This window comes from Huiozyma naganishii, chromosome 3 (assembly GCF_000348985.1).
Source record: "Huiozyma naganishii CBS 8797 chromosome 3, complete genome".
Taxonomy (NCBI): Eukaryota; Fungi; Ascomycota; class Saccharomycetes; order Saccharomycetales; family Saccharomycetaceae; genus Huiozyma; species Huiozyma naganishii.
In genome coordinates this window covers 684,749-710,418 of record NC_035924.1, presented here as the reverse complement: position 1 = coordinate 710,418, position 25,670 = coordinate 684,749, and the positions used below count along the sequence as shown (strand labels likewise).

General features: G+C 43.1%; 13 protein-coding genes across 13 annotated transcripts; 7 read left to right on the top strand and 6 right to left on the bottom strand.

Moving 5' to 3' along the window:
* Positions 1-86: 86 nt before the first annotated feature.
* Positions 87-4,442, bottom strand: TSC11 (TORC2 complex subunit TSC11; the record flags this gene model as incomplete). The annotated part of the gene is made up of 1 exon (XM_022607080.1): positions 87-4,442. One exon carries the CDS (start codon positions 4,440-4,442, stop codon positions 87-89), a length of 4,356 nt encoding a protein of 1,451 aa, XP_022463712.1.
* A 309-nt stretch (positions 4,443-4,751) lies between these two features.
* On the bottom strand, positions 4,752-5,275 carry AIM11 (Aim11p; the record flags this gene model as incomplete). The annotated part of the gene is made up of 2 exons (XM_022607079.1): positions 4,752-5,053; positions 5,143-5,275. 2 exons carry the CDS (start codon positions 5,273-5,275, stop codon positions 4,752-4,754), a joined length of 435 nt encoding a protein of 144 aa, XP_022463711.1.
* A 291-nt stretch (positions 5,276-5,566) lies between these two features.
* On the bottom strand, positions 5,567-6,184 carry PUP3 (proteasome core particle subunit beta 3; the record flags this gene model as incomplete). The annotated part of the gene is made up of 1 exon (XM_022607078.1): positions 5,567-6,184. The coding sequence occupies one exon, from the start codon at positions 6,182-6,184 to the stop codon at positions 5,567-5,569; it is 618 nt and encodes a 205-aa protein (XP_022463710.1).
* A 516-nt stretch (positions 6,185-6,700) lies between these two features.
* On the top strand, positions 6,701-7,864 carry RAD51 (recombinase RAD51; the record flags this gene model as incomplete). Its single annotated transcript, XM_022607077.1, has 1 exon — positions 6,701-7,864. The coding sequence occupies one exon, from the start codon at positions 6,701-6,703 to the stop codon at positions 7,862-7,864; it is 1,164 nt and encodes a 387-aa protein (XP_022463709.1).
* Positions 7,865-8,484: 620 nt separating this feature from the next.
* KNAG0C03580 (uncharacterized protein) lies at positions 8,485-10,815 on the top strand (the record flags this gene model as incomplete). Its single annotated transcript, XM_022607076.1, has 1 exon — positions 8,485-10,815. One exon carries the CDS (start codon positions 8,485-8,487, stop codon positions 10,813-10,815), a length of 2,331 nt encoding a protein of 776 aa, XP_022463708.1.
* Positions 10,816-11,016: 201 nt separating this feature from the next.
* Positions 11,017-11,976, bottom strand: KNAG0C03570 (ribose-phosphate diphosphokinase; the record flags this gene model as incomplete). Its single annotated transcript, XM_022607075.1, has 1 exon — positions 11,017-11,976. The coding sequence occupies one exon, from the start codon at positions 11,974-11,976 to the stop codon at positions 11,017-11,019; it is 960 nt and encodes a 319-aa protein (XP_022463707.1).
* Positions 11,977-12,475: 499 nt separating this feature from the next.
* KNAG0C03560 (uncharacterized protein) lies at positions 12,476-13,762 on the bottom strand (the record flags this gene model as incomplete). Its single annotated transcript, XM_022607073.1, has 1 exon — positions 12,476-13,762. One exon carries the CDS (start codon positions 13,760-13,762, stop codon positions 12,476-12,478), a length of 1,287 nt encoding a protein of 428 aa, XP_022463706.1.
* Positions 13,763-15,026: 1,264 nt separating this feature from the next.
* RPS8B (40S ribosomal protein eS8) lies at positions 15,027-15,626 on the top strand (the record flags this gene model as incomplete). The annotated part of the gene is made up of 1 exon (XM_022607072.1): positions 15,027-15,626. The coding sequence occupies one exon, from the start codon at positions 15,027-15,029 to the stop codon at positions 15,624-15,626; it is 600 nt and encodes a 199-aa protein (XP_022463705.1).
* A 693-nt stretch (positions 15,627-16,319) lies between these two features.
* On the top strand, positions 16,320-17,450 carry AAR2 (U5 snRNP complex subunit AAR2; the record flags this gene model as incomplete). Its single annotated transcript, XM_022607071.1, has 1 exon — positions 16,320-17,450. The coding sequence occupies one exon, from the start codon at positions 16,320-16,322 to the stop codon at positions 17,448-17,450; it is 1,131 nt and encodes a 376-aa protein (XP_022463704.1).
* Positions 17,451-17,891: 441 nt separating this feature from the next.
* Positions 17,892-19,844, top strand: SSA4 (Hsp70 family chaperone SSA4; the record flags this gene model as incomplete). The annotated part of the gene is made up of 1 exon (XM_022607070.1): positions 17,892-19,844. One exon carries the CDS (start codon positions 17,892-17,894, stop codon positions 19,842-19,844), a length of 1,953 nt encoding a protein of 650 aa, XP_022463703.1.
* A 166-nt stretch (positions 19,845-20,010) lies between these two features.
* On the top strand, positions 20,011-20,676 carry RTT105 (Rtt105p; the record flags this gene model as incomplete). The annotated part of the gene is made up of 1 exon (XM_022607069.1): positions 20,011-20,676. The coding sequence occupies one exon, from the start codon at positions 20,011-20,013 to the stop codon at positions 20,674-20,676; it is 666 nt and encodes a 221-aa protein (XP_022463702.1).
* A 335-nt stretch (positions 20,677-21,011) lies between these two features.
* MAM1 (Mam1p) lies at positions 21,012-22,016 on the top strand (the record flags this gene model as incomplete). The annotated part of the gene is made up of 1 exon (XM_022607068.1): positions 21,012-22,016. The coding sequence occupies one exon, from the start codon at positions 21,012-21,014 to the stop codon at positions 22,014-22,016; it is 1,005 nt and encodes a 334-aa protein (XP_022463701.1).
* A 2,466-nt stretch (positions 22,017-24,482) lies between these two features.
* GLE2 (RNA export factor GLE2) lies at positions 24,483-25,571 on the bottom strand (the record flags this gene model as incomplete). Its single annotated transcript, XM_022607067.1, has 1 exon — positions 24,483-25,571. One exon carries the CDS (start codon positions 25,569-25,571, stop codon positions 24,483-24,485), a length of 1,089 nt encoding a protein of 362 aa, XP_022463700.1.
* Positions 25,572-25,670: the final 99 nt, after the last annotated feature.

The following is a 25,670-nucleotide window of genomic DNA, read 5'->3' as shown; positions in this document are numbered from 1 at the left end:
GAAAAAAAAAACCGGGCGTCAAGAAACACTGCTGTTCTTCCAATTGCCCTTGCATCTATTCTTTACACATTATAAAGTACGTAACACTACCCTCTTCTCTTTGTGTCATTTTTGATGACATTTTCTAATGAACGTTTATTGATAACAAGTCCGCAGAGAAATTTCCTAACATGAGGTTTAAATCGGTAAGTGTCCATCATCTCCATTACTTTACCAAAGACAATTTCACTTTCAAATAGTACTGATCCATATTTGTTGTTCAAATCGGTTATTTGTTTTATGGCAGAATTTGATAAAATATGATTCCCCAATTGGCTAACAGTCTCCACCACTTTCTCGACGATATTTGCCATCTCCTCATTCAATACATTACTGTCCGACAGTTGTGTATTTATAGTGTGGGATCTTTGCTTCCTTGCAGCAAAATTTTTATTGCCGTTCGAAAAGCGTGTCGTCATTCCTGTGCCATAATCCTTCGAATTTGGAGCCATAGCATCGAGCGATTTGGTTCTCAGTCTTCTCACTGCACTAGCGTCACATTTATTTGGATCCTTTTCATTCAATGGGTTGTCAATGCTGTTTTTCTCTTCCAAGAAATTATCCAAATTATAATCAATGGATGGAACCGAAGACGTGTTGATGATGGATTGAGTGTCAGTATAAAATTCGATCATTTCCTCCTCGTACTCGTGTTCCAAAATCCAAGGCTTCTCCTTGTAAGACAGAAACTTGTCCAACCGGCGTGGTAACGCTATCCCTACTGGTTTCCCCTGAACACTTATGGTGCAACTCCACCCCAACTCATCTAAAATTTCGCAACCTTCTATCGTCCTCCCGATTAATCCTAGCACACAAAATGCAGTAAATTTCATCCCGCTATTATCCGCGTCGTATGCTATCTTAACAAAGTCTTCGGCGACAGAGTAGTTATCTATTAATCCAACACCGAGTTCAGTGGAACCAATGTACCCACAGCACCAAAGTGCTGATTTGACCTCCATTATATCTATGGTTGACTCATCCTCCGCTCCAATACTATGAGAATAACTCTTTACCACATTAATAAATTTGACCAAGTCTCCATTTTGGCTCAATAACGTTATACCATCTTCGGTTTTAGCCAAACTCTCGTAGAAATGTAATGGTAGTCTGTTTTCGACTGTAAATGCCAGTAATTTCAGAGATTTATTTTGAGTCGCTGCCAAAAAGTCCTCTAGTTTAGTCACATATTCACGATTTTTGCACTCTAGCCATAGCTTCCTCTCTTGTTCTACAAAATTTATCTCATTCAAAAGCTGGAATCCATATGGACTGCTCAGTAATTCAAAGATAACCGGAGATTGGATGAAAACCATTTGATCCAGAAATGTTCTGAATGATATGTTCATCTCTCCGTGGACATCAGTGTCAACAATGCATTCGTACAGCGCTTGATCGGCTGTCGCGACCACATTGGGACTGGCATCATATAACTGTCTTGTCAACATCTCTACCGTAAACTTTTTCATATCTAAACTTGTATGATCATCATTTCGGTCATCCCTAAAAGTATCCTTCATAACAGCGTTCAACTGTTTTCCAATGTGATGTGTTGCTCTAACTCTTATTGATTCTTGCGGGATCACCAATGCTTTACCGATAATCGTTCTGCAGTGTGCAGAATATGTGGGATCCAATTCTGGTAGAACCAACACCAGAAATTCGGATCCTATGCTCAATTCAGGTTGAAACATTTTGTAAATGACGGTGAAGAAATTCCATCTAGTCAGTATATTTACACCGTTTTCGGACTGTGTCAAAACACCTATGAACTTGAAATAGCCGTAGACAACTTTTGATTGTAGTGTTTCCTCGTTAAAAATATTTTCCTGCGTGTTGCCTTCCATTGCCCTGAACAACAAAGATGCTAGTTGGGGGATGATCTTTGTGTCATCTAGCAATATCTTCATACCTTCGGAGTTCGTAGTTAGTGTTCTGAAAAACTGACAGCCGGTCTGGACGTACTTATGGGCTAGTCGCGCGCCTTTATCAACGTTGGAAAATCTCAACCGCAGGGGTCTATAAAATACCAGCAGCCTCCTAATAAACTTCGTAGACTTTGCAAGTTCTTCTAGTTGGCGCTTGTTCATTAATGGACCTTCCAGTAGTTCTTGGATAATATTCCAATTCCAGTTCGTAAAATCTTTTGTTTGCAATACTCTACTGTCATATACCATCTGTCTGAATCTTAAATCATCGACTTCAGAAACTAACGTGGATTTTCTAGCTTTCTGAGTAAATCTTTTCATATTTTCCACGTAATTCACTTGCGACATCCCTATCGTGTTTCGGTGTTTGTTCATGTTATGCGAAATTTTTCTGAACTGAAAAACCTCTTCATTTAGAGACATGTCCTTCATAGAGAGAGATGAGAATTTTGGTATTTGCTCTCTATCAACAAGATTCATTCGTAGGTTAAAGTACTCTATCAAAAGATAACGTGCTTTCATGATGACGCTGCTGGTAAATTCATCATTTTGTTTGTGGTTTAATAGCTCACCTATATAATCATGAAAATGGCATTCATCCAGAACTTGAATTATCAGGGCAAGATATTGATTGATGGGCAAGGCATCTCGTAAAGAGTCAGATATGCCTGTTTTGATAACAGAATTTCTCCTCCTATTCTTAAACATCAATGGTCTTATTCTTAGAATGTCTAAGAAAATGTCGATCAGATAATGGGCGCATAATGGAATTTGAAACAGCGATAGGAGTTCCTTGATCGGCTTGAAATTGTTTGTACAGTATAACATAAACCCGTTGTGATTCTTTAAGGCTCTGCATATTAGAATAATAGCGTTTTGAAATTTCTCGGTATTGGACGTTTTCCTCGTACTGGTGTCCGAAAAGACGGTCGCCAAAACGGTGATATCAAAGTTCATTAAGAAAAACTGTCTCGTGGAATGATTGTTCAGTAACCCCAGTATTGTGTCCAATATAATCGAAACGAGAGAAAACGACGAATATTCCTGTATCAAGTCTTCTAAAACGTATAGCCCATGGCAGTTGCTTACCATTTCTGGTTGCAGTAAGCACATTTCTAGTAAAGTTTCGATAGCCATTGTTCTAAGCACATCATCGGTTCTTTCCACGCAGCTTATGATGGCTTGTAACATACCTTTCGTTATTCCACTCTTATATTCGGCCATTTTTCTCGTAATTTTCAAAGCTTGCTCTCTTTCTATTTGGAATGAATTGTCCTTGGCTAGTGATATTATGATAAAAGCGTCTATCCTCAAATCGTGCAAATATTGAATAAACTCTTCCCCGTTTATCAAATACCGACATATCCTGAACGCTGCTGCAACAATTAATTTGTCATCCTTCAATAACAGCGATTGGATAGTTTGCATGAAAGAGGTGAGGACCAAATCTGCTCGTAATTCTGGCCTTTCCGTTAGCAGCGCAGTTAATTTATTAGCTTTATCTACTATAAAATCTGTTGGCACGTTCGTTTCATGCAGACTTTCCATGTAATCGCTAATGTACCACGTTGCACTTTCTATATCGACGGCCCGATTTTCCTTCTTATTGATATTCTCACCGCTATCACTTGAGAGTACTGTTGTGTCGTTCTCCTCTTCATCCTCTTCGTCTTCACATAAATCGTCCTTTATGCCAAATTCTGATTTGACGGGGCTGGTTTTTGATCTCGCTGTATCGGCCGTATGCGTACTATTATCCCTCTTCTTTTTCGGAGTGTTGGAGCCGTGAGTGACTGACTCATTAGAATCTGATTTAGAAGAATGGTTCAAATCATAGTCCTGTATTATCCCCTGAAAAATCGGGAACTCCTTCTTTGGGGCTCTTTTATTTAAACTTGGTTCAACAAGATCAGATTTCTTTGAAGATTCGCACTGAAACTTTAAATCATTGATCTGTTGTTCTAGTCTTTTGATCGTCTTGTCCATCTCTCGAAGTTGTGTATTAATCTTTATCCTCATTGAATGTTTCTGTAGATGCTCTGTCGAGTATTCGTTCGTGAACATATTGGACCCAACGTTGGCGTCCCTGGCACGTTCCACATTCTCTTTCTGTTTCAGCACTTGATTCAGCTCGTGTTGAAGCCGTATTATATCGGTCTTCAAACTTTGCTTCGTCCGTGACATACTTCTATCCCTCTTACTCCTTGTCTGGAGTGGACTTGTTGGGGAGGGAGATCCGTTATCAAATCTTCTCGATGAGACAAACGATGTGGACAGCACCAGGTTGTTCTTCTTCCCGCTAGCTGACCCACTCGTATTGGGGGCACTTCCGGAAATTGGTAAATCTGCATCCCCGAAATTCAAGTAGTTGCCTTTCAAAGAATACGTTGGGGACCTCATCGCTGGTAATTTGAGTGTCTGTGCATTTTGGGACGATCTCCTCTCCATATTAGTGATATTTTGAGAATCCGTCATCTGGTACCCCTATGACGTTGAAAGTCAGTGACAACAGCCGATGTTAGTCACTTTATGCAAGATTGCCGATGGGGTGAGCGACGTATTCAGGTAGAAGTTACCTTAACTCTTCAATTAATAGAGATTTCTAAATCATGTATTGTTAATACTTAAAAAAAAATTGATCCGAATGATATGAAACTTTTGGGGCCTTAGATTGGGGCGCACTATGTTAACCAAAGTGTCGCGGACCCACAGGGCTCCCTGCTGTAGTCGTGTATACGTATGTACAGGTCATTTATTTACATTGTGAGTGGTAATACGAATCGATCATTTATCAGTCTTGAATAGGTCTTTCAGTTCGTTTTCCAATTCAGAAGTAGCTTCGTCGTCTTCCATCGGAGGCACTTTGTTGGCAATTCTTTCCGACAATGGGGACAGCACCCTCTTAAAACCGAGAGTAAACTCCTGAACCGAATTGATGTCAAATATCCAACACGTGCCAAAGACCACCATGGAGAAGAAACCAGCAGACAGGCCTGTAGATAAGGCTACCGCTTGTGGTGCTATAAGTTTAGTAGATGAATTCATTGGTGGGATGACGTGGTTTGCTTGGAAGGTTGTGGGTCGATCTGATTTAAAATATTGTGGATACGTCTATTAGTTAGTAAACTGGTATGGTGACTGGTTTTTGCCGTAAGGCCAGAAAATAAATACGTACATTTCATCATGCTTATTGTCCTATGGGTTAGTTTACTGAAAAAAAGCGTTAACGCAGTACTGACGAAGAAACGAGACATTTCCTTGCCCCGACGAAACTTCCTGTCATCCGCAGGAGGTTCATTGAGCGGCATCACTGATGCCCTTGTTTCCCAATCGGCTCCTTAGAGTGTTACAAGTATTGACCATCTGTTTTTATACCTTTTTTTCCCACTTAGCAAAACTTGGCCAAACTGTACAGAGTGGAACTCTCTTTGAATGTACATTACTATACCTAGACATGTATATATAGTTGGGTGTTGTTGTTGTTGTTGCTAAGTGTGCATATGAACATTGCATAAGATCATCTATTATGCTTGCCGGGTGTGGTTCCGGTAACTTCCCTCCTCTTTTCCCCTCGTTTCCTCATTTTTCTTTGCAAAGTATCAATCTTGTCTCATCTTGAGGTTCTTCTTTATCACTTTGTCCTTCTTGATGATGTATACAACGGCGCCCCAACCTGACAGCGCGTCACGGTCGGCTGCGTTCAAAAGAGCCTGACTTATAGTCTCGAAAAGATCGTCTGCCTCCAAATTTGGTTCGTACAGGGATTCACACATACCGAACAATTGGTCCGATGCAGTCCCACTAACTATAAAATCTTTAGCCTCGTCAATACACCCAATAAGGTCGAACCCTGCGATGAACGGTTTCCCCGTCTTGGAGTTGATCCCTGCCACCACTGGGCCTACAAAATAGGGGCCAAACCTCCTCTCGTAGAGCGTACTGGAGACCAATTGCGTGAAAGTTTCCGGTTCAATCATCCGGTCCTCCCTCAGTTTGTACAGATTCGTCTTGTAACGGAACACATCGCTCAACGTTAGCACGTCAGTCGCCAGCCCAGTCATCCCCATGAACACGTGCCCGTAGTGAAAGATCTTCTCGAAGTTGTTCGACACACCCAACGATTGACTCCCGAGACGCAAGTCGCACGCAATGGCTACACAGTCCTTCCCAGCCATGGCAACACAGATACCACCGTTGATGGAACTTGGATCCGACATGGTATTTCGTTATACTGCTATTTTTTGGTGGTCTCAGAGTCGTCACTCGAGGTAAAGCGACTGATTCTAGTGGACTCGTCTAGGTCTCCTGCCACTTAACCCACTACAGCCCACTGCTACCCTTCCTCCCAATCTCTCTGTTTTCTTCGTTTTTCATTTTTTGCCACCATTTGAAACTATTTGTTTTTCTGAAAAAGAGAGGGTAACACTAATCACATATCCCAAACGGGAAAATTGCTCAAATCAAAACATTTTTCCCGTTTGGGCCATTTACGGCCAGATCGGGCAATTTATACCGCATCGGGAAAGATCCAAACAGCGTCTTACGCGTAATTTTCTTTTCTTTTTCTGGCTTTTTTTGACATTTCTTTTCTCGCAAGCGATATAAATAACGCGAAAACTGGTCTGAAATTTATTTGAAAATCATTGCTGTTCTCTTCCTCATCTCTTCTGGAGAGGTTGCTTTCGCTTTCGGAGTTAGGGCACGGTACTGGTTGTTTTTTTCTGCATACAACAATGTCAACGCAAACACAGGAGGAGAGCCAGCAGGAGCATCACATGTCGCTGATGTCCGCTTCGTCGCATATCGATGCTGGAGATACGTTGCCGCAGTCGCAGACACAGTTGGAGGTTCCCGAGGGGGGTGGTTCCCAGCAGGGGTCCCAACAGGGAGCGGGCAACGGTGCTGAGGAGGAGGATGTGGCGCTCGTGTCGTTCGTGCCGCTTGAAAAGTTACAGATTAATGGTATTACGTCCACGGATATTAAGAAGTTGAGGGAGAGCGGGCTGCACACGGTCGAGGCAGTCGCGTACGCCCCGAAGAAGGCGTTGTTGGAGATTAAAGGTATCTCGGAGACAAAGGCGGACCGGCTTTTGAATGAGGCTGCTAGGCTTGTGCCCATGGGGTTTGTCACCGCTGCAGACTTCCACATGCGTAGATCGGAAATGATATGTTTGACAACGGGTTCGAAAAACTTGGACACACTGCTAGGTGGCGGGGTCGAGACCGGGTCTATCACGGAACTGTACGGTGAGTTCAGAACGGGTAAGTCGCAACTGTGCCACACTCTGGCAGTCACTTGCCAGATACCGCTGGATATTGGCGGTGGCGAGGGGAAGTGCCTGTACATCGACACAGAGGGTACGTTCAGGCCAGTTAGGCTTGTATCGATCGCGCAGCGGTTCGGACTGGACCCAGACGACGCGCTGAACAACGTCGCTTACGCAAGAGCCTACAACGCAGACCACCAACTGCGGCTGCTGGACGCAGCTGCACAGATGATGAGCGAGTCTCGGTTTTCGCTCATTATTGTCGACTCCGTGATGGCTCTGTACAGAACAGACTTCTCCGGTCGTGGGGAACTGAGCGCAAGGCAGATGCATCTGGCAAAGTTCATGCGGGCGCTGCAACGGCTCGCCGACCAGTTTGGGGTCGCCGTTGTTGTGACTAACCAGGTCGTTGCGCAGGTCGACGGTGGGATGATGTTCAACCCGGACCCCAAAAAGCCGATCGGTGGGAACATCATGGCACACTCCTCTACAACAAGACTAGGGTTCAGGAAGGGGAAGGGCTGTCAGAGACTATGTAAAGTGGCCGACTCACCCTGTCTCCCCGAGGCAGAGTGTGTGTTCGCCATATACGAGGACGGTGTGGGTGATCCAAGAGAGGAGGATGAGTGAGTGGAATGATATGAACTCGTGCCACTCACCTACTCATTCTTGGACGCCCGTTGCAAGACGGGGAATGCGCATATTCCACCGAACTTATGGACCCGGCATTGTAACTGAACACGCACGTCCCCGGACGTAACCCATCTCTACAACACACCCCAGCAGCACCAACACCACTCGGACCTGAACAAGTCCGCGGAGTGGGGCGCAGTCCGCGGACTTTCTGTGCGCGGCGCACGTGACAGCCCTCGAGAAACGGGAGGAAAGACGGAAAGAGTCGACTATCAAAGGATCTGCGATTATTTAAGAAGTGTTTACCGTTTGGGTGGAGGTTTCTATAGCATTATACAATACGCAAGCACGCAAACAAACATACGTGTCGAGGGGGGCTCGGAAAAAGCGTTGTTTAAATTTTGTTGAGTATTCTTGTTTTTGTGGGGGGGATCGATCGAGTTCTGATTTCGCGCCCTGACTTCTGGAATAGCGATTCGTGCGCGGTTTTCATCGTTTATAAAGTTGTCGCAGCTTTGTCTTTGGGTGCGACTGTTCCCAGAATCATCAAGAGGTTTCAGTGCATGACCACGTCGAGTAAAATAACGACTTGATTCTTGGAGCTTTGACACTGCAGGATGCTGAAAAGGCTGCTATCTGTCAACAGATCGCATAAACATAAGGATAACTCCCCCGAGAGTAAAGTTGCGGGCAATGGGAAGCCCAAACGATCTTCTACCATATCGAAGCGTACGGCTCCTCGAGATCATATCCCTAGAGCCATACCTGTAGACAACTTTCCAAAAAATGGAGATAATAAACAGGGTGTCGAGGATTCTCAAGGGAACGAGCCTACTGTGGTTCGATTAGATGATTTAACAGGGAGCAGCCCTGGTGATAGTGCTGCTGGAGGTATTCCCAAAGAAGAGATTAAACTACCCCAGGATTTGAACGTTTCATACACATTTTCGACATGGTCGCCCGCCACTGATCAAGCGACAGCAGGTAGCATGCCGGCACAGGAGATAAATGTGACCCCACCAATCAGCTCAAACACAATATCGTTGGAACCACGAGTAAGCAAGGGACTCCCATTTGGTGACGGTTCCAATAAAGTGTTTGGGTATGAGAACTTTGGAAACACGTGCTACTGCAATTCGGTACTACAATGCCTGTACCATCTTCCAGAGTTTAGGCTGCGGGTGCTCGAGTACCCTGAAAAGCCAGAGGAGCAAGAGAGACATAGAAAAAGGGCCATGGTCGGGAAACATCCGCGGTTGTTTACTCGAGAAAGTTTTCAGACCACTGATAATTTGCCGAAAAACGCAGGTAAAAACAGTAGGAGCGCTTCTTCCAACAGCGAAGACAGTAATATGGGAAACGGTAACGCTGGGGAAGCTTCTTCACATCATCTTCACCATTTTGGGAATCACTACGACAACAAAAACAAGAGAAGCTCATTTATCTCCTTCGGTAGGCATGGATCAGATAATTCCAAAGCATCCAAAAACGAACAAGCTATTGAGGACGACCAAAAGATTGAGCCAGTGCATTCGGTGATCATGGCTGCTGATAACATCACAGAGAAACTGCATGAAGGCTGTCGAACTATTATAGTAGGCAGAAAATCCCTACCGTCATCGATCAAACTAAACAGTTCTTGGGAGAGGGAAAATGCGTCCTCCTTAGAGCCACGCAATAACAACGGCTACAGCATTAACAGTAACTCGAATAGTGCGGATCCATCAGCGGGTGCAAACACAGCAAAATCGCCAATCCCTGCCGATGTGTACACGAGTGAACAGCGGAAAAAGAATGCGTTAATAACAGGCCCAGTCTTAAACATCGATCACATGGTAGCGGTCACAGCGAAACCGAACCTTTACAATACACTAAAGGAGATCTTTGAATGCATAACGGAGAATGAGAATTATACTGGCGTAGTATCACCAACGCTGTTTGTAAAGACACTAAAGAAAGAAAACGTTTTGTTCAACACACAAATGCAACAGGATGCACACGAATTTCTCAACTTTCTGCTGAACGACTTGAACGATTATTTACAGTCTCGCGGACAAACGTACATTCTGAATCAGTTCCAGGGTACGGTCACTAACCAAATAAAATGTCTAACTTGTGATACTATCACATCAAGCAGTGAGCCGTTCCTGGATTTTCCTATTGAGGTCGAAGCTGACGAAGAAAAGTACATTCAGAATGTGATGGAGCACTACCAGCAGCGAGAACTTTTGAGAGGTTCTAATAAATTTTACTGTAACGAATGTTGTGGTCTGCAAGAGGCAGAACGACTGGTCGGTTTGAAAAGCTTGCCCAAAACTTTATCTCTGCATTTAAAACGGTTTAAGTACTCAGAGGAAAAGAACGCCAACGTTAAGTTGTTTAACAAAATCCATTATCCTTTGATTCTGAATGCCTCCTCCACATTCGACTCATCGGTTTCTAAATCATATAGGCTTCAGGGGGTAGTAGTTCATATGGGGAACGGACCTCATCATGGACACTACGTCTCCCTATGCCATACTGAGTTATTTGGTTGGTTGCTCTTCGATGACGAAACCGTGGAGTCTGTGGATGAAAGTTATGTCCTCGATTTTGTTGGAAGTCACGAAAGTCCCACAACGGCTTACGTTCTTTTTTACAGTGAAATTGATGGCTCAGAGAGGGCTGTGCAAGAAATACCTGCTGTATATGAGAGGGACCTTTTCGAAGCCACTATTAAAAAGCTTATATCCCTAGACAACGAAGTCAAAAGGAAACAATCAGAGGACAAACGGCAGGAGGAACAGAATTTAGCTAAGGCAAGACAGGCCTTGATTCAAGATGCTGACCAGGCGAAAGGAGCAGGACTCCGTAAAGGTAAACCCCCGGCAGCTCCTCAGGGTCGCAGTAAATCAACATCATCGAAAACATTTAAAAGAAAATCAATAATGAGCTTTATCAAGAGTTAAAAATCGCCATATGCGCGACATTTCATTAAGCACTCTCGGTAGTGAAACTTTTCCGAGTCTTTTGGCTCTGGACCAAAAGGAAACCGTTTGGCACATTCTTTCAAGAGTTTAAATATTATACATCTTTATCCAACACTTCATCTTTACGTAATAATGACATCTACGTCTGTAACTTTAATAAGTTCGCAGTTCAAGTCCCGATCATAATGGAGGAGCAAAATTAAACAGGTATGAGATCGATTCACCATTGTGCAATCTTCTAATGGCTTCAGCCAAAGTCGGGCTGATATCGACTTGTTCAATTCTCGGTAAATCAAGCTCAATAGGCACAGTGTTGGTGCAAATTACCTTATGTAAACTGCTGTTGCTCAATTTTTCTCGGGCGGAGCCTGAAAAAATACCATGTGTGACAATTGCCATCACCTCTTTCGCGCCATGCTCCAGTAGAGTGTTAGCGGCTTTCACCAAAGTACCACAAGTATCTGCCATGTCATCTATTATCAAACACGTTTTGCCAGTCACATCACCGACTAGAACCATTCTTGACACTTCGTTAGCCTTTTGTCTCTCTTTGTGGATAAGAGCAAAATTCAAGTCCATTTTATCAGCCAATGAGGCAACCCTTTTAGCACCACCAGCATCAGGTGAAACCAAGATGGCATTTTTTAAGTCAACCTTCAACTTCATATAGTTCAAGAAACTTGGCTCAGCGTACAAGTTGTCAACGGAAATATGAAAGAACCCTTGGATTTGAGAAGCGTGCAGGTCCATGGTAATAATATGGTCACAGCCGGCCGTTTCTAATAAGTTAGCAACCAATTTCGCGGTGATTGGGGCACGAGATTTGTCCTTCTTGTCTTGTCTGGCGTATGGGAAATTGGGAATAACGGCAGTGATTCTTCTGGCAGATGCTGCTTTACAGGCATGGATCAGTATTAGAAGTTCCATCAGAAAATCGTTAATCTCTTCCTGGCCAATCCCGGTCTGAATGATGTAAACATCCTCATCTCTAATACTTTCACCAATGGTGACAGAGGTTTCCTTGTTGGAATATTGGTAGACCCCGACTTTCGATAGGGGAATACCTAGCCTCTTGGAAATCAACTCAGCTAGTACTGGATGCGAGTTACCAGCCAGCAGTTTAATGCTATTAGACGACATATCCTCCGCAGAGCTCATTGTTTCCACTACACTTGAATTATTGGCGTTTGAAATGGTGTTCATGCAAGACCGTTAACCAAGAAACTTGGCTATAAGCGACCGCAACAGAGGGTTGTTTCTCGTGGGGGTGAACTCATCCCCATCCTAAAATAGGCATTATTATTGGCAACCTTCGAAAAATTAGTTTAAAAAAATTTTCACAGCACAGAGCGAAGATGTTTGATCTGATCGTGTTATATTCCAACTGCAGGGCACTTGTCTCATTACATTTGATACGTAGTACTCAAAACTTACATTAAAGAACAGGATTCGATCTGTCCAATTTATCAGAAACTTATATCTCAGGATGGACCCTTGATTTTCACGCGGTGTTACCACTATAATTCCGTATTAAACGCTCATCTATCTCTTCTATCTCTTACATATCGTGAAGAAATGAGGCTGTTCTTTATCTCATCTAACAGATTGGAGACTGAAATCTGGATAATGGTTTCCCCGCTCAAAACTTTTCCACCTTCATAATCACTTTCCCATGTGCTCTTTGGGTCGCCATATAAGAAAAAGCCTCCTTCAAATCTTTCCAATCATAGACTTTGTCGATAATACACGTTACTTCTTGACGGTCCAGTAGAGCAGCACATTTGTTCAACCAGTCATTTGAAGAAGCAGATTTAACATTAGGGTCAAAGTAAAAATGTTGGTAATCGTAAGAGTACAACATCGAACCCACCATCTTCCTCATATTGGCACTTGGGTTGTCCCATTGATTGAAAACATCGTTTTTATAATCGGCCACATAATCACCCACCGTCGTGACGTATGAACCCCCAGCATGAATTAGAGATTGAGAATGCTTTAAGATATCATATCCGCCAATAAAGTCGAGAACGACGTCGAATTTACCTTGAGAATATGTCACTTCAAGATCTGTCCCTGACGTGGGATCTTGGACTATAGCTTTCTCCTCGCTTATCATTTTTCTGAGGGGCCTACTGGATTTACCCCTGCAATTTAGGTAGTTGATAAAGATCATGTCACCGGTCAAATCCGGGAAGTGTTTCTTGAGAAATTCCGCACTTGTACCTGTGGTCACTACAACCAACTTTGTTTGGACCTTGTAAACCCTTTTCAGAAGTTGAATGGCAAACATACCAACCGAGCTTGCACCACCATTGATTAAGATATTGCTCTCGGTCTTCAAGAATCCTTTCTTCTCTAGTCTGTCTAATATGTTGAAAGCTGTCCCTAAACAAAATAAAGACCCAGCTGCCTCTTTCTCATCCAGGTCCTCTGGTCTTAATATTATGGCATCGACACTGGGATCGACCAAAATAGCACTTTGTAAACTACCGACCGCTAAATGGGGGTGATAATAAAGGCCAAAAACTGGGTCACCCTCGTTCCACGTGTCCTTCAACTTTTCACCAACATGAGTGATTACACCACTGTACTCTCTTCCCAACCCAGCTTCGCCGTAAATTGGGTTGGTATATCCGTTCTTAATCTTCATATCTATTGGGTTAAGCCCGACATATCTTACTTCTACTATAAGCTTATTCTTCGCAACGGGTATCTTGAGCTTCTTCTCATAGGAAAACGTCATTGGTCCATTTTTGGAACGGAATACAAGTTCCTTCGTGGGAACAAATCTAACATTTCTCAGCGGTCTTGCAACTCGCCGCAGTTTGACCTCATTTAGTGCAATCTCTTTAGGTGCAGGGATTTGCTGATCAAAAGTCAAGTTCTCAAGAAATGGGTCTCTATTTTTCAGTATCCTATCAGTCATATTATTTGATTGATTCGCTTAAATACGCTGTTGACCTAAAGAAGACGCCCGAAGTAGTACCGTTTATATATTTGTATATATATATATGCGCCCGGGAATGCATTTATTGACGGACAAATCCTCCTCTGCAGATGAGGTTTTTGTTTACTTATCCCACAGATAGTGTTGTAGATTCTTTTTTGCATAAGGATGGATGTGCGCTAATTTTTCAGTTCCGGATATTAATCATCTCATAGGAGGTACAACTGGAGAATGCAAGGTAGCTTCAAGTTTCGGTTTTGTCTCCTACTGGGTAGCTGAGAAAGGCAGTGTAGTTGCGTGTTCTTTCCCAGCACAAGTTACTGTATCGACACCTTACATTGCTTGGGTCCAACTGTGTACTTGAACACGTTGGACACCCAGTACCCGCATTACCACGGTAGAGGTGCGGCCAGTTGATTAGACAATCCTTGAACATAGCTGAGTTGGAAGAAGCGGCAGAGGTGACAGCGAACTGTATACACAATCTTGGAGCACCTGTGTCCGCCATCTTCCCTCGATCAGTTACCCATATATTTTGTGACTGCACAACACCCTTACATCCTGTTTTGGGGTTTTAGTAATATTTTTTTCATTCATTCTTTTTTTCTTGTTCTGAGGACAGCGTACCAGTTTCCAGTTTGGGATATTGGAACGATACACTTCGGCCCTCTCGCCAACTCTGGCCAGGGTATCCAGTAAGAACCGTCGCAGGAGTCCCTGTAGCCGGGCGAAGAGTCTCTTGGGGACCCGACGCAGAGTTTGGGACAGGCCCGCCTACGGTCATCGTGAAAACGGAAACACACACTCTCTCTTCTCGCACTGAAAAAAAATTAACGTTGCTGTTTAGTTAAAGTACAGGTTTCTTACGGTTCTGTTATAGATCTTGTTTGTGGGGGAGAGAAGAGCCGTAAACAAATCACAGCAGAACAAAACGTATGTGCGACACCAGATATGATACGCTGAGTTGGTAGAGGGGAGTTGAGACGACGCAATCCGAAAACTTTCCATGAAACGGGAAAGTAGCTTTATAAAAAAGGTTTCTATCCCACTGGGATTCTGTTAGAGCTAATGATGGGAGATAGAATAGGGAAACGAACCCTCTCCGAAGCATAGAACAGAAATTCAAATCCATATACCGACTCAAGACGTAGAAATTTTTACCTTCACAAATTTTGGATAATATTTTACTAACAAACACTTATTATCGATATTAAGATAATCAATTTCAATTTTTATAGATAAAATGGGTATTTCTCGTGATTCTCGTCACAAAAGATCCGCTACCGGTGCCAAGCGTGCTCAATTCAGAAAGAAGAGAAAGTTCGAATTGGGCCGTCAACCAGCCAACACCAAGATCGGTGCCAAGAGAATCCACACTGTCAGAACCAGAGGTGGTAACAAGAAGTTCAGAGCTTTGAGAATCGAAACCGGTAATTTCTCTTGGGCCTCCGAAGGTGTTGCCAAGAAAACCAGAATTGTGAATGTTGCTTACCATCCATCCAACAATGAATTGGTTAGAACCAACACTTTGACCAAGGCTGCTATTGTCCAGATTGATGCTGCTCCATTCAAGCAATGGTTCGAAGCTCATTACGGTCAAACTCTAGGTAAGAAATCTGCCAAGACTGAAGAAGTCGCTCCAGCCACCAAGAGCACCGAGAGAAAGTGGGCCGCCAGAGCTGCTGCCTCCAAGATCGAACAATCGGTCAGCTCTCAATTCTCTGCTGGTAGACTATACGCTGCCATTTCTTCCAGACCAGGTCAATCCGGTAGATGTGATGGTTACATTCTAGAAGGTGAGGAACTAGCCTTCTACTTGAGAAGAATGACTGCCAAGAAATAGATACTCTACTAATGGCATACCATTCATCTTCAACAACCAGTATAAAATATCATAAATAACTTTTATCATGTACCATTTATAACTTTTAATTAGTTCTATCCAATAACAAGATCAAATCTCACGTAATATCACACAGGAAGGAGTTGGGAGGCAAATTCAAGTGCTGAACAGAGCAGAATTAAAGGGCAGAGCCTTCAAGATTCGAGGCATTCAGAAGAAAGTGTAGAATAAGACAAGAGAGGTTTTATTTATTAAAAAAAAGGTACAGATAAAAAGGCAATAATTTGTTCTCTGCATCCCCATGAAATGGGTCAGTACAGGTCTGTGTAAATATTTTTCTCATCATTTAAAAAGGGCAAGGGCAAAGGCAAGAGTCAACGTATATGAACTGCAGATTGTGCAATAGAATGACTCTACATTTAGTATAACTCCGCATACGTGATCCCACATATACGCATTATACGCTTGCTTGCTTAACATCATTCCATGCAACATCTGCCTGTGATTATGCTGAAGTGTTGATGGGGGGAAAGGTCTAAGACACATCCACCTTCCGCTTTTTATATCAAAAATTTTTCAGTCCCAAAAAATTTCATTCTTTGCGATGAGTTTGAAAAAAAAGATTCAGTAAAGAAATCTATTTAGGGTTGAAGAACTGGTGTATACGATGTCTAATTGAGTTATAATATATCAATGAGTAGAATAGTGATCCCCCAAATTAGTCACGATACGGTTATTGGAATAGATCAGTTCTCATTCAGTGTGAAGAAGGGCCATCCATTCTGTGGGATCGTTAACATACCTGCTGGAACCCACGTTATCCACTTCCAAAACGACGGTGAAGGTAGTTCCTTGAGGTACGGCTACTGGTTCCGCGACGGGGATTACTGTTTCACGTATGATGATGACGATACGCTTGTGATGAGTGAGGAGCTTGACACTGCGAAGTTCGAGAGCAACGTGGCCCAATTCGGTAAAGTTGCTGGTGGCGTTATCGAATACCCGAAAATCGATGAGGAAGCCAAGTGGTATTCCTTAAGCAAGTTCATCTTGTGGGATCAAATAAGTCAATTTGCCCCCCCCAGCAAATACCACAATATAATCCCTGTGGACTCCTCATTCACAACACTCGAGGAACACGATATTGTCAGTAAGACACTCGATCATTCACAAGACCGTGAGGGAGGCAATTTAGCAACGACCTTCCAGTACACACCTATCAGATTTAAATCCAGAGATGCTATTCGACCTGGACATGAGATGACTGACTTCCGGGATAGAACTTTTTACCTCAACGATGTTATACTACCTCGATATTACCGTAACAAGATGCAGTTATATTTCAGCGAGTTACAGTTTTCATTCTTGAACGGTATCCTGTTTGGTAACTACGGATCCAGCTTACAATGGCACAGTTTGGTGGAGCTTGTCTGTTCATCTACCAAACTACCACGGGAAAACGACGGGATAATAATACAACAGGTTGACGAGATTCTCGCATGTCAAATGGACACTTTCCCCGAGGAATACTTTGACGTTCTGTTGAACAAAGAAATGTGGAGTGACATTCTACTGGGTAACTCCACTCGACAGGGTCCACATTTACCCCTGACCCGCGAGGCCGTCAACAAGAAAATACCTCGCCTACTGGACGGTTCTGATGGAAGCGTTGACTCAGACACTGCGGATGTCGATACCAACACCCAGTTAGAGTACTACGATTCAGAGACGGGCAACGATGGCGAGTACCTCCCACCCATCGACAGTGACAGTGACGGCGCTGTCGTTGTAGAGAGTCTGACATACAAGCTGCTGCGGCGATAGAACCCATAAAGCAGCCTACTACTACAACTACTTACTACTACAGATCTAGACGGCCGTGGAAGGTCGTAGAAGGTCGTAGAACTCTGCGGTTTTTTTTCGTTCAAATTTCAGAAATTGCCAGAAACTGCTGGAAAAAATGCAGAAATTAGGGGATACGCAGTTAACTATGGTGGAAGACACCAACTGACGAATTGGCACTGCTAACAGTGGGCTGCTGCAGGGTGGTGAGAAGCACTTGACTCGAAGAAGCAGGGGGGGAGTGTGTCTCGAGAGGTTGGCATTCATTATTATATAAAGGTGCTGTGGTTATTTGAAGTTTCGAGTTTCTTCTTTTCCTTCTTGTCTGTGTTTAGTTAGTATCTTAGTACTATTACTATAGTAGAACTCACCATTCAATTAATAGAAAGAGCATAGGTTAACTAAAACAGAAACACAAAAGTTATGTCAAAGGCTGTTGGTATTGATTTGGGTACTACGTACTCGTGTGTCGCACACTTCAGTAACGACAGAGTGGAAATTATTGCAAATGACCAAGGTAACAGAACCACCCCATCTTACGTTGCCTTCACCGACACTGAAAGATTGATTGGTGACGCTGCTAAGAACCAGGCCGCTATTAACCCACATAACACCGTTTTCGACGCAAAGCGTTTGATTGGCCGTAAGTTTGACGATCCAGAGGTCACCGCGGACGCGAAACACTACCCTTTCAAAGTTGTTAACAAGGAGGGGAAACCAGCGGTGCAGGTCGAATTCAAAGGTGAGACCAAGACTTTCACTCCAGAGGAGATCTCATCCATGGTCTTGACCAAGATGAAGGAAACCGCTGAAAACTTCTTGGGTACTAAAGTTAACGATGCTGTTGTGACTGTCCCAGCTTACTTCAACGACTCGCAAAGACAGGCTACAAAGGATGCCGGTACAATTTCCGGTTTGAACGTGCTTAGAATCATTAACGAACCTACAGCGGCAGCAATCGCTTACGGGTTGGACAAGAAGGGTACCGCTGAACACAACGTTTTGATTTTCGATTTGGGTGGTGGTACCTTTGATGTGTCGTTGTTGTCCATCGATGACGGTATCTTCGAAGTCAAGGCTACCGCTGGTGACACACATCTGGGTGGTGAAGATTTCGACAACAGATTGGTCAACCACTTGGCAGAAGAGTTCAAGAGAAAGAACAAGAAGGATTTGACCACTAACCAGAGATCATTGAGAAGATTGAGAACCGCCGCAGAGAGGGCCAAGAGAGCTTTGTCCTCTTCGGCACAAACTTCAATCGAAATTGACTCGCTGTACGAAGGTATCGACTTCTACACCTCTTTGACCAGAGCCAGATTTGAAGAACTGTGTGCCGATCTATTCAGATCCACCATCGACCCTGTCGAAAAAGTCTTGAGAGACGCCAAGTTGGACAAGTCGCAGATTGACGAAATCGTCTTGGTCGGTGGTTCCACCAGAATTCCAAAGGTCCAGAAACTGGTCTCGGACTTCTTCAACGGTAAGGAACCAAACAGATCCATTAACCCAGATGAAGCCGTCGCTTACGGTGCTGCCGTCCAAGCTGCTATCCTAACTGGTGACACCTCATCCAAGACCCAGGACTTGTTGCTACTGGATGTCGCTCCATTGTCGCTAGGTATTGAAACCGCCGGTGGTATCATGACCAAGTTGATCCCAAGAAACTCTACTATCCCAACAAAGAAATCTGAGACATTCTCCACTTACGCGGATAACCAACCAGGTGTCCTAATTCAAGTCTTTGAAGGTGAAAGAACAAGAACGAAGGACAATAACTTGCTGGGTAAGTTTGAGTTGTCTGGTATCCCACCAGCTCCAAGAGGTGTCCCACAAGTGGAAGTCACCTTCGATATCGACGCCAACGGTATCTTGAACGTTTCTGCCCTGGAGAAGGGTACCGGGAAGACCAACAAGATCACCATCACCAACGACAAGGGTAGATTATCCAAGGATGATATCGAAAAGATGGTCAACGAAGCGGAGAAGTTCAAAGAGGAGGACGAAAAGGAGGCTGAGCGTGTCCAGGCCAAGAACCAATTGGAATCCTACGCTTTCAGCTTGAAGAACAGTGTCTCAGAGGCCGCTTTCAAGGAGAAGGCCGGTGAAGAGGACGCTAAGAAACTGGAAACCGCCGCACAGGAAACCATCGACTGGTTGGACGCCTCACAGGCGGCCTCCACGGATGAGTACAAGGACAGGCAAAAGGATTTGGAGGCCATTGCCAACCCAATCATGAGCAAGTTCTACGGTGCTGGTGGTGCCGGTGGTGCTCCAGGCGGCATGCCAGGTGCTCCAGGTGGTATGCCAGGTGCTGGTCCAGCTGGTGGTGCGCCAGGTGGCGACTCCGGGCCAACTGTCGAAGAGGTCGACTAAGCAAGCAACCTCCCTTCCATGACCAAAGCTCAAATTTTATCTTATAAACTATATATTCTCTAATGATTGTAAATGGATATATTCAATTCTTTCTTTCTCACTAACGTGTGGAACGGTCTCGTCAACGTTTGCCCCTTCTCTTAGCGAGGGTGTCTTGTTCTTCGAGATGCGCTCAAATGACGTATTTCTCGTATGTGAGAAAAAAAAGAAACAGAAGAGAAAGAGACAAAACGCGAAACTTGCACTACTACGTACCGTGTCGCCCTCCGTGCTCATCGCTTTACAAAGAACCGTCCTGTACCCCCCGTTCTTCATAGACAACTGGTGCAGTTCGATGATGGCTATTGAACGGTACATGGGGTTGAGCACACCGGGGAGGAGGAGTCCCGGTCGGGAGGCATACTTCAGCGACTCCGAGATGCCGCACGGTTCCGGTCACGGGTCTGTTGTGGACGGTATCATACATGATAGATCGCAACAAAATGGGATGAACAGTCGATCGTCGCCTCTTAAACCGGGTACACAGCGCAAAGAGAGGCGTGATGAATTGAGTAGGCAGCGAAGGCTGACTAAACGCGAGGAGAAGATGATGGAGAAGAGGGGCGGGTTGGACAAAATGGAGGATTTCATAATGAGAAGCGAAAGGGAGAAAGAGCTGGAGGAGTTGGAGAGGGAGGCTGTGGGTTGTGCTCTTTCTGATCAGATGATTGAGGCTCTGGAGGAGGAACAGAGGATGATGTTGGAGGACGAGGAGTTGATCAAGTTCGTTACAAACAAAGAGGTCTACGAAATGGAATTGGAGAACTTACTATCTGAACTGTCTATGGAGTAAGTGTATTGGAGCTGGGCGGTACAATACCCTGGGCACGAGGCTTGCGCTATTAGGAAGAAACGCATGTTTAGGTGTGGGTCGTTTCCTCAACGTGGTCGTAAAAAATGAAATCTCTAGGGATTGAGCAATTGACCCCAGGCTACACAGCACCTTTGATAACACATTTATCATAAGGTCACTATCTAAAGCTGAACTGAACTGCGTTACTTTTAAGACTTGAGAACAGGTATTCCATTTGTTAAAATAAATGAAATTAAATTAAAACATAATGGTTTTAAAGTAGATGCCGCCGAGGTTCAATCTTTTGGTAGGATACTCAATAGGAACACCAAAAAATGGGAAATGTTAGAAACAGTAAACGACCTCTTGCTGCTAAAGATGCGAATGCCAAGGTTCACAGGAATAGCGCTCGGGAGAGCCGTGGAGAAAAGACAAGGGGGGCAAAATTAGTAAAGCAGCGGAGGAGGCTGACAATGAAGAATTCCCTTAGTTTATCGGCATATGCACAACCGGATTTGCATGTGGTTGACCCTAGGAGCATTAAACTGCCGGATTTGTCAAGTGAGCTGCGAGGGGATGTTGCTGAACAGCCCTTGAGTCAAGTCACAGATGCTACAGAAGAAGAATTGTTACGGAATTTGCAACAGATCAGCATTAACAAAAGTAGATCGGTCAACGAATCGCGGCTTGGTTTGAAAGAGGATAAGTGTGCAGCTCTAGTTCAATCGAATTTAAAGGTTTTGCAGAAGCAAATATCTGTGCGAGAAATCGCACCGGCCACTTGCTCCCACTATTTTTGCAGTCACGAAAATCAGAAAACCGTTGATTTCTCAAGACTTTGGTTTCTGTTTGAGCTTGAAATGACCAATGATGCGAAAATCAATCTTAGAAATGATTGCTACCATGAACGAGTCTACAAGGCGATAGATGAAACTTGGACCAAAAGTAATACTCTCTTGCAGAAAGTGCCGGAGGGAAGCAATGCAATGCCTCTATCACATCTACTTCTTCCAAATGCCGTTTTGCCCGTGAAGGTACCTAAACTGCAACAGAGCCATAAATCGCTATCCGAAATTTCGGTTGAACTCGAAAGCGTGATTGAAGATGAGTCCCGGCCTTGTAGCAAGACAGGTAAAAGAATGCCGACTAGTAGTTTGGCAGCTAGGTACAGGAAAGAAGTGTTTGGAACAGTTCCTATAAATATTAAAAAAATTCTCAATGGTCAATCTTCCTCTTCACCTTCCTCTCCGTCCTCTATCATACGTCAAGGATCGTCACATATCGATATCGAAGGCAAAAATAATATCATAAAGGGCACCAAGCTATCATATTTCCGATAGCTATTGATGTCAGATAGATCGTTCAAAAATGGTAACATTACTGACGCGAAAATGTGCCCTGTGTAAATGGCACGATTTTCCTTTCTCTTATATTCATTTGTATCAACCATACCAGCTATAAACATGTTCTCAAAGGGCATACTTACTAAATGCAAAATGTGAAACGCCATCTCGGGGAACTCACCCTGAAGTAGGGACCTACATAAAATCTCTTCCGATCTGGGAAGGGTCGACTCAGTGCTTTTGCAACATGGGTCTGGAAGAAATATCAAAGTTACTACTTCCTGACAAGTATTTATTGGATTACCATTTACATAACACTATGTTGTCTATTGAGTCCTTGGCAGTTTCCTTTTGCAAAGTACCATGTTATCCATTAAGAATATTTCGTGCCTACTATTTCCCATTCAATTAGCCCCTGTTCACTCTCATGAGATAAATCATCTTGAAGAGCTTCAGTACAGGTTGTTCGATACAGGACCCATGAGCTACAACAAGTGTACGTGACAAAATTGTGGGTACTCTTAAATTATCGTTAATCTACCCTTGGGGGCGAGTTAATATTGTTCAAGATATTTAGAGGAACATAAGAAAACAACAAAATCTTTTCAAACTTGGCCAACTTTGGAACAAAAGTCATGTATATACAAGTTTCAGTATCACCTATCTTATTCTTGATACTTGTTTCGTTGAATAGAGTCTTTCTCGCCTTGGTAAATCATTGTGGTAGAGTATGTTAGATGTTTCAGTTCACTTGACTTTTAATTATACTCAATAGAAAGGTCAGTTCATTTGATGTAGCTAAGCTTTATATATGTGAAGAATTTTACTAATTCACCATGTGTACGTTGATACTAGTAATGTTGGATATTGTCTTTTTCGCCGCTATCTATTTTGAGTAGAGATTAAGAGATGACTTAGGTAAAGTTAACTTCTTAGTTATACTATTTAAGTATAAGGTTCGATGGTCTCTTCTGTATGTTCAGAAAGATAGAGACCAATACTGTAAATATAACTAGTCTTTATATATGTGAGAATTTCCCAGATAATCTCAGAATAAGAATATGTTTCACAGTGCAACATATTAACTTCCACGTGGCATTATTGTTATACGTTTCATAGTTGCCACGTATAATTATCGTTTCACATTCTGCTTATGCCTATGATGATATCTATCATTCCTATAATAGTCATTTTCTATATTCAGCAATACTTATATAGTATAACTAAGAAATCAACTTTATCTAAGTCATCTCTCAACCTCTACTTAAAATGGATAGTCACGGCGAAAAGACAATATCCATCACATTTCTATATCCAGCTCTTCCACTCTCGTGATATTTACGAAAATCATAGAAAGGGTACAAATTAGTCCCTCAGTTTTTTTATCCAAAAATATTTGAAGATAATTCAAATAAATAATAACTTCTTAAAAGCCACACGTGACTGTTTCCCTTCTCAAGGATTCATAACCACTTTCCATATCTCTCCAGATAAGCTCTGAATACCGGACCTCGCAACTAATAAAACGTAAATGGCGCAGAATATCTGATAAAGTTACACATCTATAGAATATTGGAAATCCGGTTTCATACAATGTTACATTGCTTATCGTCATATAAAAGGCGAATAGAATTTATCGACAGTTTATGTAGCTATATATTGAATATATGGGGGAGGAGCTTTCGGCGTTCGGCAGTGACCCTCTGCTGGGAGACCCTGCCACACCTCAAACATGTGCAGTGCAGCATCATTCTTAGCTTCTAGCAGTACTTGCTGGATATAGAAAATGAATATGATAAGGGTGATAAGATATCATCATAGGCATAAACAGGACACACACTTGATAAAAGACACAAATGTAAACGAGACAAATAACGATGCCACAAGTGTGGAGGTATCCACGACAGTGAGAAAGTGAAGAGCCACACCATTGACTCTGAGCAAATTCTCACATATATAAAACCTAGCTACCTCGAATGAATTGATCCTTCTATCTGTTACAATATAGAAGAGATCATCGAACCATATACTTATATATTAAGTATACACCAGAAGTCATACCTGAACTAAAACATCTCTTTACTCTACTACAATGAATAGCCAAGGCGAACAAGACCCTATTCAACAGAACCTATATAAATCAGGAATATGACTGTTACAATAATTATTTCGGGGTCTGACATTATTTATGGTACAAAATTGATGGCGTAAGGTGTAACGCAGCGTTGTCATTTCATGATTCTCGGAACTGCTCCTTAACAAAAGGGTAAATAATGTTTGCATTAAAACTCGGCATGTTTTTTAATTGGAACAGATTTGTGAGAAATAATATAGGCATCAACCCCCATATGCACCACTGACCTACACCGCAATGTTGATGATGTGCAGTACAGTTCAGTCCGGGAAAGTCAATACTACTATTTGTTTGATAAGGCTATTTAACTAGCTCTCCAGTCGTCTTCCTTACCTCTTCTCCTTTTCTTTGACCTCGTTTTCTGCTGTTGGGTGAAGCCTTATTACATTTGGATAATTTGGCGTATTCCCCATATAACCTTGATGCCAATCATAGCTTAAAGCGTATGCAAAAACGCTACCGTTTCTGTTGAAATTGACGACTGGAATAGAAGCCTGCATGGAAGGGAAAGCTCTTAGTCTATGCCTGTGAATTTTATCCCAAAAATGGAAAGTACCGTCACCACCTGCCGTTGCAAATGTACCATATATAGGATGGAATGCTATACTGTTCACTGGGTAAACCATTGCTTGTGATTGGGTTCCAGCGGCTCGGTTTGGGTTTGTTTGACGATGACATTTGAATGAAAAGCCACTTTTTTTCTGAACTTCATCGTCCACATACTTGATGGCGCACCTACCTTCAACAGAGCCAACTGCATATCCATCTCCCTCGTTATAGCATGCAATGGATCTTGTTTGCCATTTCAGTGGAGATTGAGTTGCCTTGAATATGACGCCCGGGTTATTCAAATTGATCACCGCTATGTGTCTTTCGGCTGTACCAACTACCAATAATTGTTGTTTGTTGTCCATGGCGTATACCCTATCTGGCATAATAACTGTTGATACAGGTTGCGGCTGCCTGAAATCCCAGTACTTGATCGACTTGTCCCACGAGCCAGTTACAAGCATCTCAGTATTTGTAGGGCCACAGTTGACAAACCTAACTGCTTTGACTGGAGCGTCGTGCAACCCGAGTTGCTGGGATTGACCAGTAGCAACATCGAAAATCTTAATGGCATTATCACAGCCCCCAGATGCTACTTTAGTCCCATCGTTACTCCACCTTGTCGACAAAACGGGAGCTGCGTGTTCATATTGTGAACGACCTTGAGCTGTGCCGCTCTGTACATCCCATATTCTAACCTTCCCATCCCAAGAACTCACAGAAAACATAAAATCCTGTTGCGGGGAAAATGCTATATCTGATACCGAGTCATCTGCAGGATTTTGTATCACTATGTCCTTAGCAAGGTCATTTTCAGTAGCTAGCGTGGACGGTGTACCCGTTTGGTTTGAGTTGTTAAAAAAGGCCATTTCGATTTCTGTTCAGTTGAAAATACCGCAAAGGTCAATCAAAACAGCAGGGTATACCCAGTAAGATAACAACGATTTGACAATTGGGAATTGCCTAAT